We start from the raw sequence: 14793 nt of genomic DNA, 5'->3' as shown, positions 1-14793 counted from the left end.
GCAAGCTGCAGCTATGTAATGCGAATTGATTTGTGATATATTTTTTGAGAGTGGGAGCGTATTTACATTTACATTGTGCTGTGATCGACAGACCATGTCTGAAATAAGGAAAAAACCTGTCTTTAAAAAGTATGTCCAAGGGTGGTAGATCTCAGCCTTCCTCTTTTCTGTGTAGTTCCCCATCTTGGCCTATTCTCATTTTCATCTCAGTTGTTTTTGTTTTGAGGCATCGCTGTGTAGCCCATCTTTGATGTTCATCTTGGCCTATTCTCATTTTCATCTCAGTTGTTCGTCTGTCAGTCAGTTTTGGTTCACTGTGGTCTGAATTTATGTGGGCTTACACAGGTCTTGTTTCAAGAAGACTTCTCAGGGAGATGTGTGACTAAACAAAATGGAAGAGACAAAGTGTTTCATCCCTTTCCCTCCCTAATAGCAGCTTCCTTCATGGCACTGTGCTTAGCTTAGCCCCAACCAAACTAGTTCTAATGCCAAAACATGGGCTGCTTGTGTGAACATGTCTCTCTATATGATCTCTTGTGTAAAAAAACCCCCAACAATATGCCTCTGCTTGTGTAGGCTGATATACAAGGCACAGTTTGTATTCTACTTTGTCCAGAGGTATATATATAAGAAACTAGGTGGGACTGCTACATGTGTGAACTAGACATTGGAAGGAACGTATTTTACCCAGCCGTTCAGTTGCTATTTATGTGGGCTGATCTTTGAAGAACAGATATGTAAATCATCTGGCTAGCTCCATTACACTGTTAACATAATCTTCCTCCAAGGACCTTATTCTGTTGTGTAGGTTTGCTTTCTCCATTTTATCCCCAGAACAACCCTGTGAGGTAGGTTAGTCTGAGAGATAGTGACTAGCTGAGGGTCTTACTTTTAGTATCATGGATGAGTGGAGATTTGAATGTGGGCCTCCTAGTTCTACATTCTAATTACTGTACCATATTATTTACCATCACTGCTATTCTGTACTGGGGGGAAACTTCACCTTTCAGGGTATTTTCTGATATGAAGCTCATCAAAATCACCGAACTGTTAGTAGAAAGGTAACAGCTATGGATGGAAAACAGTCTCTGATCCTCTGGCTAGCTGAAATTTGCATAAATATGTTTGAAAGTGCTTTGTTGTTGTTTTGTACCAAATAATAGTAAAAAACCTAATCAAATGCTACCTGTATTTTCACATATGCATCATAAATAATCTGATAGGAGAGGCGAGAAATTAAGATGCAGCATCTTGATTTATAAAATATATTTCTGGGTATTGACATGCTATCCCTTCTATATATATTTACTACAAAACAGCTGAAAAACAGTATGTGCGCACATTGTTCAATTGCTGATTCCTCTGCATAACGCCCCAAATGGTAGGATGGCAGGTTTGCAACAAATTTAACCCAGCTAGCTGCTACATAATGTCAAATTAAGGGTGTTCTCCAGAGCCACAGCAGATAAAAAACATAAGTAGAAAAGTGGGACCACAATACTCGCAGGGAGGGATCCCATCCTCCTCCCCCACTGGGATTCTGCTCTTCACCCTTCTGCCTGCTTCCAATGCTTCTGCTTTGCAGCGACAACTCCTCTTCTCCCTTCCCTCCAACATTACAGACACAGCAGAACCTGGGGGAGGAGCATGGCTGCTTCATAGCAGGAACAGCTGGGGGTCATGGGCCTCCTTCCCCACCCACCCCAGGTGTTGCTGCCTTGGTGGCGGGGAGGGCTGGTAGGTCCCACAGCTCCTCCCCGGCCTGCCTCCAGTTTTTGCACCATCACTGTCTCAACAGCAGCAAAGCTGACAGGTCCCATGCCTCCTCCCCCACCCATCTCCGGCAGTCTCAGCAGCTGGGGGTGGTGGTGGTGGAGCACAGTGGCTTCTGCTTCTTCTCTTACCATCCCATCTTCCTCACACACACCCTGTGTCCAGAGGACAGTTGTATGCTCATGCACAGACAACTGTTCTCTGTTTGGTGTTTGTTTTGTAGTCTCCCTTTTTTAACCTTTAGGATTTTTCTACAAGCCCTGGGTCTTCCCCCAGGTTTTTTAAAATGTCTCCTTTATATCTGTATGGTTCCCCATCCATGGATTTAAGTGCCTGCAGATGGAGTCATGTTTACTGTTAGTTCCCTTTATATGATAAGCTGTTGTTGCTTCAGTTTTTTAAAAAAATTCTTTATTGGCTTAGACTTGGCTTTATTGGCTTAGACTTGTTCATAGCTTTCTATCCAAATGAACTTCCAGAAAATTGTCTTAAAACAACTAAAAACGTTACTTCTCTTTTCACCCACACACCCACCCCACTACAATAATAAATGTAAAAGATCTGAATGGGTTTCAAAATCTGTGTTTCAGGTTCAAGTAATTATAACACAGGTAAAATATTGCAGTCAAATCTCATTAATACCAGTGGGAATGGAAACATAACCATGACAAAAAGGGGTGCCACTGATGAGAAAGTCTGACCCAAGAACTGGGATGTCTTCTCTTCTGGATCTAGTGGCACTCCCCTGAAAGGAGAAGGTTTATAGCTTGAGTGTGCTCCTGTACCATGGTCTCCTTTTGAATAAACTGGTTGCAGTGATGGCCAGGGGCCCCTTTCACCAGCTTTGGATAATAAGACAGCTGCAGCCATTCCTGGACTTGTAGGCGCATGACCCTGGTAACATGTAGATTAGATTACTGTAATGCACTCTACATGGTACTGCCCTTGAAGACTGTCTGGAACCTGCAGTTGGTACATAATGCTGTGGCCAGAATACTGACTAGAATTGGTCATAGGGGCCATATCACCCCAGTCTTGTTCCATCTACACTGTCTCCTAATATACTTCCAGGCCCAATTCAAGGTGCCGGTATAGATCTTTGAAGCCTTATACGGCTTGGGGCCAGCACACTTGAAGGACTGCCTATTCCCTATGAACATACCCCACCACTCTGGTCATCTTCAGAGGCCTTGTTTGGGATGCTCCCATCATCTGAGGCTAGACAAATGGCAACTCAAGAAAGGGCTTTCTAGGTCATGGTGCCAAAATTATGGAAGTTCCTCCCCAACAAAATTTCTCTGCCCCTCTCTGGGCAATTCTGCATTGGCTTTTCCCTCTGTCGTTTTAGCAAACCCACATTGGAACAGAAATTCCCCTCTATATTGCATGCTGCTCTGACTTTCTTTGATCATTGGGTTTTATGGTACATTCTGCATAGATTTATGACCGTTTTATGGCCGTTCAGGGGTGACTTCGCAGTCAGTACTGCATTGGCCCGGGGTATTTAGTTGTGGTTTTGAGCTGTACCTTTTCCTCAGTGTTGAGAAAATGTGAGACGAATGCCAGATGCAGAACCAGCCTCTGTCCTTGTTTTCTGCCAGCAGTTAAATACTTTTTTGGTTTGTTCGGAATTCCCTCACTAACTCCTATTAGCCCTTCTCTATCTTTGTGTGTGTTTTATGTGCTTGTGTTATATGTTTTATACTTAATTTTTGTAAATATTATGTATGTGTATTTTAACTGCTTGTTGATATTTGAAATGTTTTTTTTTTTGGTAAACAAATTTTTTATTTTCAGGAATACAACATGTAAAATTAAATCATTTCATTCTTTCAATTGTCTACCCCATTCCCAGTTCCTCCCCTCCCTCCATTGGCTTCCCACAATGCTTCCACCCCTGCTCCAAATTGCTTCATATCATCAACAATATCCGTTTCTTATCATTACAATCTAAAGATAACATCATTTGACTTAATATTGGTCTAAACATATTAAGTTTTGTTTCACATCCCAGTTCTTTTCCAGATATATTTTAAAGTCACTCCATTCTTGAAAAAACACGTCATCTTCTTTGTTGTTCAATTTCTTCAATTTTGTCCATCTCTGCCATGAACAGAACTTTTTGTATCCAGTCCTCAATTTCTGGTACTTTCTCTGTTTTCCAAAATTGTGCATAAATCATTCTCGCTGTTGTGATTAAGTACCAGAATAAAGTCTTTTTAGTTGTATTGACTTCTTCCATTTTCAATCCTAAAAGCAGAATTTCCGGTGCCTTTTTAAAAGAGCATTTCAAAATTTTTTGCATTTCATTGTGGACTTTTGTCCAAAAGTCAACTGCTTTCTCACAAGTCCACCACATGTGGTAAAATGAGCCTTCATGGCTTTTACATTTCCAACACTTATTTGACATATTCTGGTTCATATTTGCAATTTTTTTCGGAGTCATGTACCACCTATACATCATTTTATAACAATTCTCTCTAACATTGGTACAAGGCGATATCTTAATAGAATTTTTCCACAAATATTCCCAGGTTTCAATAGCCACTTCCGTATTCATATTTATCGCCCATTTTATCATTTGCCCTTTTACAGTCTCATCTTCAGTATACCATTTTAGTAACACTTTATACATTTTAGAGATATTTTTTCCCCCTTCACTCTCCCAAATCATTTCAATCTCATTTTTTTCCTCTCTAAAACCATAGTTTCTTTTGTCTGATCTAAAAAGGTCAAAAATCTGCATATATTTCAGCCATTCATAATCATATTCAATTTCATTCTGCTTTTTCATTACCCATTCTGTTCCCACTTTTTTAATTAGATCTTTATATGGCAACCAATCTTTATCTCTATGTCTTGAGTAAGATGTTAACACTTCCACTGGTACAATCCACAATGGTCTTACATCACAAAAGTATTTTTTATACCTCATCCATACCACAAATAGTGCTTTTCTTACCACATGAAGCTTAAAAAAGCTATCCATTTTTGTTTTGTCATACCATAAATATGCATGCCAACCAAATCTACAATCATGGCCTTCTAACCCCAGTAACTTATCATTTTCTAATTTCACCCATTGTTCCATCCAGGTTAGACAGACCGCTTCATAATATAGTCTAAGATTTGGTAATTGTAACCCACCTCTATCTTTGGCATCACAAAGAATTTTCATCTTGATTCGCGGTTTCTTGCCTGCCCAAACAAACTTTGATAGTTCTTGTTGCCACTTAAGTAGCAAATCTGTCTTACTAAGTATTGGTATTGTTTGGAACAGGAACATCAAACGTGGTAGGACATTCATTTTTATGACTGATATTCTTCCCATCAGTGACAAATTCATTTTGTCCCATTTCTTAAAGTCTTGAGTTAACTTAGTCCATAGTTTTTCATAATTGTTCTTATATAAGTCTATATTTCTTGCAGTTAACTCAATACCAAGATATTTAGTCTTTTTTACTACTTCACATTGTACCAGGTCTTGCAGTTCCATTTGTTTTTGTTTCGTCATGTTTTTGCAAATAAGCTTCGTCTTGTTCTTATTGACATAAAATCCGGCCAATTCTCCAAAGTCCTTTATTTTTTGGAATAGTAACGGTAATTTGTCTGTCGGGTTTTGCACAATGAACATTACATCGTCAGCAAATGCTCGATATTTGTATTTAAGTCCTTTGTGTGTCAATCCCGTTATCTCTTGATCTTGCTGTATTTTTTGTAGAAGTATCTCCAACACCCAGATAAATAATAACGGTGATAGGGGACAACCCTGTCTGGTGCCTTTCTGTACCTTGAAGCTATCTGTCAGTTCTTTGTTTACATTCAGTTTAGCTCTTTGTTCAGAATAGATAGCTTCAATGCAATTTCTGAAGTGTTGTCCCACTTCTATTTTTTCCATCATTTGCAGCATAAACTTCCAGTTAAGATTGTCAAATGCCTTTTCGGCATCGATAAATAAAAAAGCTACTTCTTGTTCAGGGTGTTTCTCATAATATTCAATTGCGTCCATTACTATTCTTACATTGTCTCTGATCTGTCTCTTTGGTAAAAAACCAGCTTGGTCTTCTGAAATCACTGTTTGTAAATAGTTTTTCACCCTCTCTGCAATAATTTTTGCAAAAATCTTGTAATCATTATTCAAAAGAGAAATTGGCCTATAGTTTTTCACATTCGTTGGTTCTTGTCCTTCCTTTGGTATTAATGAAATAATTGCTTCTTTCCAAGAGTCTGGCACCTTCTTACTCTCACGTATATCGTTGGATAAAGCTTCCATGACCGGAACAATTTCTTCTTTCATTTTTTTATAAAACTTTGCGGTAAATCCGTCCGGTCCTGGCGCCTTCCCCAACTTCGCTTCTTCAATTGCCTTCCTCACTTCTTCTTTTTGAATTTGGCCATTCAGTAATTCCTGAAATTCGTTGCTTATTTTAAGTAACGGAACCTTGTCCAAATATTTTTTAATCTTCTCAAGATCTGTTCTATTTGCTTGGAATAATTTAGCATAATACTTGAAGAAACTTCTCTTTATGCCAGTAGGGTCAACGAATTCTTTTCCTTCTTCTATTATTTTGGTTATCATTCTTCTTTCTTTTCTAGCCTTAAGTTGCCACGCTAAAAATTTCCCCGGTTTATTTGCCCCTTCAAAAGATTTTTGCTGTAGCCTCTTTAAATTCCAATAGAGCTCCTGGTTTAAAGTTTCATTCAGTTGTTCTTTCAACAACTGTAATTCTCGAATAATCTTCTTTTTCCCTGGTTTCTTCTTTAATTCTTTTTCTTTTTGTGATATTTTTTCCAACACTACTGTTTGTTTTTGAAATTTTTCCTTCTTTTGCTTCGCATTTTGAGAGATGAGAATCCCTCTCATCACTGCTTTATACGCATCCCACACCACCTGAATTGGGGTCTCTTTATTCAGATTTTGTTGGAAAAATTGCTTTGTTTCTTCCTTTAACATTTCAGTTACATCTTTTTTATCCAACAAATCTTCATTAATTCTCCAAAGAAAGGATTTGTTCCTTTCTATAGAAGTCCACAAAACAGGGTTGTGGTCGGAATTACATCTTGGCAAAATTTCAATTTTATGTGTTTTCATTGACAATTCTTCTGACATCCAAATCATATCAATTCTGGAAAAAGAGCAATGTCTATTGGAATAAAAAGTAAAATCCTTCTGCGTCGGGTTCCATTTCCTCCATACATCCTCTAGTTTTTCCTGCTTGACTATTTCAAAAAAGTTCTTTGGCAATTTTCCACTAATTTCGTTGCCTTTTTGTGATCTTCTATCCAAACGGTCCACAGTTCCGTTAAAATCTCCGACCAAAATGACTTGTTCATAGGTTTGTCCTTGTAGATGTTCAGTTAAGTCCTTAAAGAATTTTTCTTTTGCTCCATTGGGTGCGTATAGATTGATCACCAATGTCTTTTTCTGTTGGATCAAAACTTCCACACCCACATATCTTCCATCCAAGTCTTTAAAAATTTCTTTAGGTTGTAAATCCTTTTTCACATATGTCACAACTCCTTTTTTCTTGTTTGAGGCCGAAGAATAAAATTCTAATCCAAATTTGACATTTTTTAAATATTTAGTATCGGAATTTCTAATATGAGTTTCTTGCAAGCATATCACATTACAGTTTTGTTTTTGTATCCAATGATTGATTCTTTTTCTCTTATTTGGTGAATTTAGTCCATTCACATTCCATGACAACAATTTGTAATCCATTGTAAATTTTAAGTTAAATTTCTCCAAAGGCATCTAAATTGTCTGCCTTAAATTTATATAAGTCCGTCACCGATCTGATCTGGACCCTCCCACTTTTGTAAGTAAAGGATAAGCCTTGTGGAATCTCCCATCTGTATCTGATATTCAAGGTCTTCAGTTTGTCAGCCAGAGGTTTATACCTTTTTCTATCTTGCAATACTGCTCGTGGGAGCTCTCTCATCACCATGATCTTGTTCCCTTCAATTTCGAACGGGACGGTAAATTGTTTCTTAAAGATGTCTTCTGTTGTTGCTCTTGTTACAAATTGTACAATTACATCCCTTGGTAAATTTTTCTTTTCCGCAATTCTGGAGTTCACTCTGTATATCAAATCAAAATCTGCTTCCATTGTTCCCTCTTCCTCTTCCAAGTACAAAGTGATCGCTTTTATCATTTCCTCTCTTATGTTTTCATTCTCTTTTTCTTTGATACCTCTAAATCTCAAATGAGTTTGCATTCTTCTGAACTCCATCATTGTTTCAGATCTCCTAAATTGCTGAGTCAAAGAATCCTGTTTCTCTTCCAATTGTTGCATTTTTTCCTCTGTCTCTGTAGTTTTGGTTGCACTAGCCTGTATTTCTTTTCTGACTCCATCTAATTCTTGCTTGATTGAAGTAATTTCTGTTGTAACCAATTCTTTTAATGCTGCTACATTTTTCTCCTGGGCTTCTTCAATTTGTTTCAAGTGTATCTGAGTTTGCTTTGCCATTTGCTCTTCCAGTTGCTGCTCCATATGTTTTTCTTGCACCCCCAACCTTTTCTCAATCTGCTCACCCATGGCCTGAATCGCCTCCATCATTCTTTTCTCCATCAATTCCATGGCTGCATACAATTCTTTCTTATCCTTCTCCCTCTCTTTTGACATTTTAGGGGTTGATGTTGAGCCTGTCCTTGGTCTCACAACTGGTTGAACGTCAGGGTCAGAATTGGTTCGTTTCGGTGCCCTTCTGGTCTTCGTTTTGGCGATTTCTCTGCGGTGCGCAAACTTACACAACAAGTTGTTTCTTCTAGAAGATAAGCTTTCGATTGTCCAAATGCGTCTATTTGCGCTTTCAAAAATCTTCTAAAAGGTCTTTAAAAATCAAATTAAGTTAAAGTCCTCCTCAAAATGTCGGGCGCAACTTCTCTATGGTAATTAGGGATAGAGTAGGTCGGTTTGGCGTTCTGCAGGTCCCGTCTGTTCGCATACACTCACATCCGGTCCTGCAGTTTGAAGAGTCCGAGTTTCTTCCTGTTGATTGTTACCCTTCTAGGATATCTTCTCACTGCTCAACCTACTCGGAGTACTTTGCCGGTTACACCAACCTACATCTTCCCGCGATACTGTTCGTCAGTTTCGGTTTTTTCTGCTGCGCGCTCAGCTCCGTCCTCACCGCAGGAATGTTAAACAAAATGCTTTTTTGCTGTTTTATAGCCTTCAATCAACTATTTCTTTGCCGGAATCAGAGTTCTGGGAATATTAATTCTTTATCCGCTCATCCGCTTGATTCAAATTATTTTTTAACGCAGTTCAGGTAAGCGGCACGTTTATTGTTATCTACGCGATCAAAACGGGTTTCGCATTGCTTCTTTTCACTCACTGTTGTTGCCCATCTTCAAGAGGTCGGCTGATGGAGAATTTAAACCGGTACACCGGCCCGAACGGCTGCTGGAGAGTTGCTCGGCAATTGCCTTCTTCGCGGGAGGAGATCAAAGCCTGTTTCCGCTTCTTCCGAAGCGGAATCACGCCAACCTAACACTCCCTCTTAGGCGCTGCTGCCTGCTTGTCCCCCCCCCTCGCTGGGGAGCGATGCGCTGGGCTAGAAACTGCCCAAACTGTCAAAAGCAGCTGTCGCCCACTTCGCACAAAAGTGAAAGTGCGTCAGTCCTCCATCTTGGCTCGACCGGAAGCCCGATATTTGAAATGTTTTAATGTTCACAATCTTGGGGACCCTGAATTGGGTGAGAAGATGGCATAGAAATATTTTTAATTAATTAATTAATCAATTAATGGAACTTAAAATGAACATCAGTTTTGGCCTGGGAGATTCAGCTCACAAAAAATGAAGGAGGGGGAAACAGTCTGGGAATGCATACTAAGCTGAAGGGCTGCAACTGATTAGTATATCTTTATATTTAACCCAATATGCATGTTGTAGGCGTCAGATTATAGCTGATGGAAGTGTTATACTTTCAGCTGGATAACACTGAGTCCTGTAGCATTTGACTCTGTGCTTCCTAGTGTAGTATTTTACTTTCAAAGGCAATTTAAGCACATTGGCAGCCTAAGTTGTCTTCCCTTCACCATCTAGACCTTCCGGCCTACTAGAGACCCCTGCTTTCACATGTCCAAAAATCACAAGGCAATGCCTCAAAGTCATGGAGTGAAGGTGAAATAATGTTACCTTCTGAATTTTCAGGCTTTGGGGAATTTTGCAGTTTTGGGGATGGAGTAGCTCTGGGAAATGAAAGGAAAGAGGAAGTTGTTCAGAAAGTTAACTTTATAGAAGAAAGAGTGGTACTATGAATATCTTCATGATTTTCTTTTGCTGTGAAAAGCAGCTGTGAAGTGTGGGACAAGAAAGGGCCTGTTTAAACTGTGCCACCTGTTTGTCATCTCAGGAGTCTCTCTCTCTCTCTCTCACACACACACATACACACACACACCCCTTTCAAATGGGATATGGGAGCCACAACTTCTATTGTTCTGGTAGAAAAGCAACAGAAAGGGACTTTTAAAGGTCAAATGGTGCACTTTTCATGACAAAAGAAAGCCCTGTGAGTAAGGAATAGTTGTGGAAGAATACATAGCAAGTCATTTTGCTCCCAGGGTAAGGGTCAGGTTAATTGAAGTTAGGGTCTTTTCTATGTTATTGTATGATTCAAATACACATATTTGTTTATTTTATTAATTAAATGTAGTAAATAAAATAAATTAATCTAATGCATTTAATTTCCCTGAGGGAGTTTTCATCCAAAAGTAGAAAATATAACTCAATGTATTACTTAACTATAAAAGTATATTACTCACCTTAAAAACCTGTTTTTCTGCATCCACAGAAGCTGTTCAAGAAATAGTATGGTATTACCTGTACTGTATCTTTACAGAAAGTAGTCATTTTTGTTAACAAGTGTCAAAACAGAGTAGCTACATTTATTATAGGGTCCCCCTTGACAAGTAATTCTGGGTTGCCTGTAGTGTGAAGCCTATGGAGCAGAAAGTAGTCACAGTAGGGTAAAAGGCAATAAAATGAAGGTATTTATGCACAACCTACAGGTTGTGGGTATTTGTCAAGGATTTAATGGGTTCAGCTGAATAAAGGCAAAGTTCCATTTCTTCCCATACTGTGCCCTTTGGGGACTACTGAGCTAGATTGTTTCTGCCTGCGCTCTCTTTAACTACAGAATTATGTTTTGTATTTCAGGGTGGTGGAAATAAGCACACAATGAACGAACACCTGCATGTCGCCAGCCATGGGTTTGAAGACAATAGCAACAAAAGGACGGTTCTAACCACACAACCCAATGGGCTTACAACAGTAGCAAAATCAGGATTGCCAGTGGTCCAAGACAGACAACTGGACAGTGCACACAGGCGGCAAGGGAGCTCCAGTTCTTTGAAGTCTACGGAAGGGACAGGGAAGGTGAAAGCCTCTGTTATGACACCAGAGCAAGCCATGAAGCAATACATGCAAAAGCTAACAGCCTTTGAGCATCATGAGATTTTCAGTTATTCTGAAATATATTTTTGGGGTCCAAATGCAAAGAAGAGACAAGGTGTAATTGGTGGTCCAAACAACAGTGGGTATGATGATGATCAGGGATCGTATGTGCAAGTACCCCATGATCATATATCATACAGATATGAGGTCCTGAAGGTTATAGGGAAAGGAAGTTTTGGGCAAGTGGTGAAGGCCTATGATCACAAGATGCATCAGCACATTGCCCTGAAGATGGTGAGAAATGAGAAGCGCTTTCACCGCCAAGCTGCAGAAGAAATCCGAATTCTGGAGCACTTAAAAAAACAGGATAAGGACAACAATATGAACGTTATACACATGCTGGAAAACTTCACATTCCGCAACCATATCTGTATGACATTTGAGTTGCTGAGCATGAACCTTTACGAGCTCATTAAAAAAAACAAATTTCAAGGCTTCAGCCTGCCGTTAGTTCGCAAATTTGCCCATTCAATTTTGCAATGCTTGGATGCTTTGCACAAAAACAGAATCATTCACTGTGACCTTAAACCAGAGAACATTCTGTTGAAGCAACAGGGTCGGAGTGGTATTAAAGTTATTGATTTTGGCTCTAGCTGTTATGAGCATCAGCGTGTCTACACTTATATTCAGTCACGTTTTTACCGTGCTCCAGAAGTAATCCTTGGTGCTCGCTATGGGATGCCCATAGACATGTGGAGCTTGGGCTGCATTCTGGCAGAGCTCTTAACCGGTTATCCTCTCTTACCAGGAGAAGATGAAGGGGATCAGCTGGCTTGTATGATAGAATTATTGGGCATGCCTTCCCAGAAACTATTAGATTCATCCAAAAGAGCAAAAAATTTTGTGAGCTCTAAGGGTTATCCCCGATACTGTACCATTACTACCTTGTCAGATGGTTCTGTAGTGCTCAATGGTGGTCGTTCCCGGCGGGGCAAATTACGTGGCCCTCCAGAGAGTAGAGAGTGGGGGACTGCATTAAAGGGATGCGATGATCCCCTTTTCCTTGACTTCTTAAAACAGTGTTTAGAGTGGGATCCTGCTCTGCGCATGACACCAAGTCAGGCTTTACGGCATCCCTGGCTAAGGAGACGTTTGCCAAAGCCTCCAACTGGGGAGAAGACGTCGGCAAAAAGAATAACAGAAAGTGCTGGTGCTATCACATCAATTTCTAAGTTACCTCCGACTTCAAACTCAGCATCAAAACTGAGGACTAATTTGGCACAAATGACAGATGCCAATGGGAATATTCAGCAAAGGACAGTGTTGCCAAAACTTGTAAGCTGAGTTTGAATAATCCAATGCTGATTTTAAATAGAGAGAGATACTATGTCACTGAGCCTTATTCTCATGAAAAAGTAGCTCAGATTTCTATTTTTATTTGCTCAGTAACTTTAAATGTTTGTATTTTTTCAACACTCACTTTAAATGTATAAGAAAAAATTGTTTTGATTTTATAAAAAACATGGGGACAATGCTTTAAGTTTTTATACTTTTTTAAAAAAGAAATGTTTTTCTTCTGAACAGTAGCTAGCCTTACTATGGAACTAGTGTGGCACAATAATGGGTCAGTGGCAGGCCACTGGTTACAGCATAACCACCATGCATTATAACCTGATAGGGGGAGTGTGTTTTCTCACCCCACCCCATTGTTCATATTGGCATTTCACTGGAGTGAACTTTCCATACTTTTCTGTTTCTGGTTTTTCTTTTTCTTTTAGCAGTGGATCCTAATCTTGCAAACACTTCCCTACATTCTTCTCTTTATGATATAGAAAATATTCAGGGGGTATGAGTGAGGTCTGCATGACTGTTGGTAAAATGTGCATCAATATTCTGGCTCATTAACCAATTAATACTTGCTATTAATATTTATTATGATGCTTTTATTGTTTTGAAAAATTGCATCCATAGAGAACTTCCAGGAAATGCAGTAGGCACATGCGCCCCTGTGCTTGCATCAAACCCCACTCCACTGTTCCCTGTCAAGTGTCTAAACTTTTGAAAACTGCAGATCTTAGGGTAGCCTAATATCACTCTGATATTCAACAGTTTCAGTGCCTGGCCCCAGTATTAGCTTTTACTGAGTTTGTGTTGCCCAGTTAACTGGTAAGCTTGGAGTCTCAAGAAGCCTTGCTTGAACCTCCATCCCTTTCTCCCTACCTTTATCGAGGTGAGCTTTGATACAGGTAGACAGCATGGGTTGATGTATGCCCTCTGTGCTCTGCAAATCCCAATGCCATGTCTGGTTGCGTTACTTAAATTGCATTCCTGTGCACAGTTACCAGGGAATAAACATGTTGAACAGATTTGGGCTTACTTAGTAAACGTGCATAGCAGTGCACTGTTTAAGATTGAAAAGACTGTTGTAAAAGATTCACATTCTTCAGGAGCTGTGCACGAGTATAATATAGAATTTATTGGATTATATTCTTGGGCTGAAAAACATGAGCCAGAACAACTGTGTTTAATTCAGTTTTATCTCCTTAATTTAAAACCTAACTTGTGGGCTTTGTGATTAAATATGATAAGGGATGGGAAAACTGCACTGGTTTGGTTCTAGTGCAGAAACAATAAAGATCTATTAGATTATTCCCTGCTAGATTAGTTCCCTTGCTAAACCTGCCTGTTTTGCTGGCTAGGCTTAATTAGCAGAGGAATCCTAAAGAGAATTACACCATCTATGCCCACTGAAGTCAGCGGTCTCAGAAAGATGTAACTCTGCTTAGGATTGTACTGCTAGTCACTAACACCAGCTCCCCAGTCCTTGGCTCTGAACTCTTGAGCCTGGCATAGAGGGAAGATGATTTCCAAACACACACATTCAAGGCTGTTCTTCTACAAATCTGCAGAATTAAATACCAGAATCCATGACTGGAATCTCTTCTTTTATTTCTACAGCAGCCCTAAAGGTGATAAATCCCCCCCCCCAAAAAAAATTATTTAACATTCATGCTGCATTTAAAACAGACAATGTAATAAGTAAAGCATAAGGAAGTGCATTTCTGTAACAATAGATGAGCTATTCTCTGAAGACAAATTATGAGAAACAAACCATGGCCCCATTCACACAGCAAATTTGCCGCGGGAGAGCCACGTTTGGATGGCGGATTTTCCGGGCGCGATCACACCACAACATCTGGCAAGTGGAGCGCACCGTGGCCAACCCATGGCATGCTGCCGAAAATGCGCAATTAAAAAATACCTCCTTGAAGGTAGTAGCAAATGGTTTGCCATGGGCTGCCTCCAGCCTCCCTTGGTGTGATCTCGCTGGCACGGCTTTTCCCTCCAGCCGTCTTCGTTGCAGCGTGCACGCCGAGGGCCGGAACCATGGGATGCCACCGACGCGTCTGATCGCGTTGTTGCATAGCTAGTTGCAGTGCCACAAATAGCCACGCCTCCCACCCCGCATTTTCCGGCCTGTGTGACCGGGGTCCATTTTATGCTAAATGTTAAGAATTCAAACCCACAAGTACACATTTGGGTCCCTCCCCATTCTGCTTTCTTCAGTTTATTCCTTAAAGCAGTTGGAGCTCTTTCCACTGTGTATTCAGTCCTTGG

At 39.9% G+C, this 14793-nt stretch overlaps 1 protein-coding gene across 1 annotated transcript in view; it reads left to right on the top strand.

The window, feature by feature from the left end:
- Positions 1 to 14355, top strand: part of DYRK2 (dual specificity tyrosine-(Y)-phosphorylation regulated kinase 2) — a 33133-nt gene extending 18778 nt beyond the window's left edge. The window contains exon 3 of the mRNA XM_015405716.1: positions 10939 to 14355. Coding sequence (XP_015261202.1) covers positions 10939 to 12519 — 1581 coding nt within the window. The 3' untranslated portion in view covers positions 12520 to 14355. The remainder of the gene's footprint in view (positions 1 to 10938) is intronic.
- Positions 14356 to 14793: the final 438 nt, after the last annotated feature.

This window comes from Gekko japonicus, unplaced genomic scaffold (assembly GCF_001447785.1).
Source record: "Gekko japonicus isolate JY-2015 unplaced genomic scaffold, Gekko_japonicus_V1.1 scaffold53, whole genome shotgun sequence".
Taxonomy (NCBI): domain Eukaryota; kingdom Metazoa; phylum Chordata; class Lepidosauria; order Squamata; family Gekkonidae; genus Gekko; species Gekko japonicus.
This window is presented reverse-complemented; position numbering and strand designations above follow the sequence as displayed.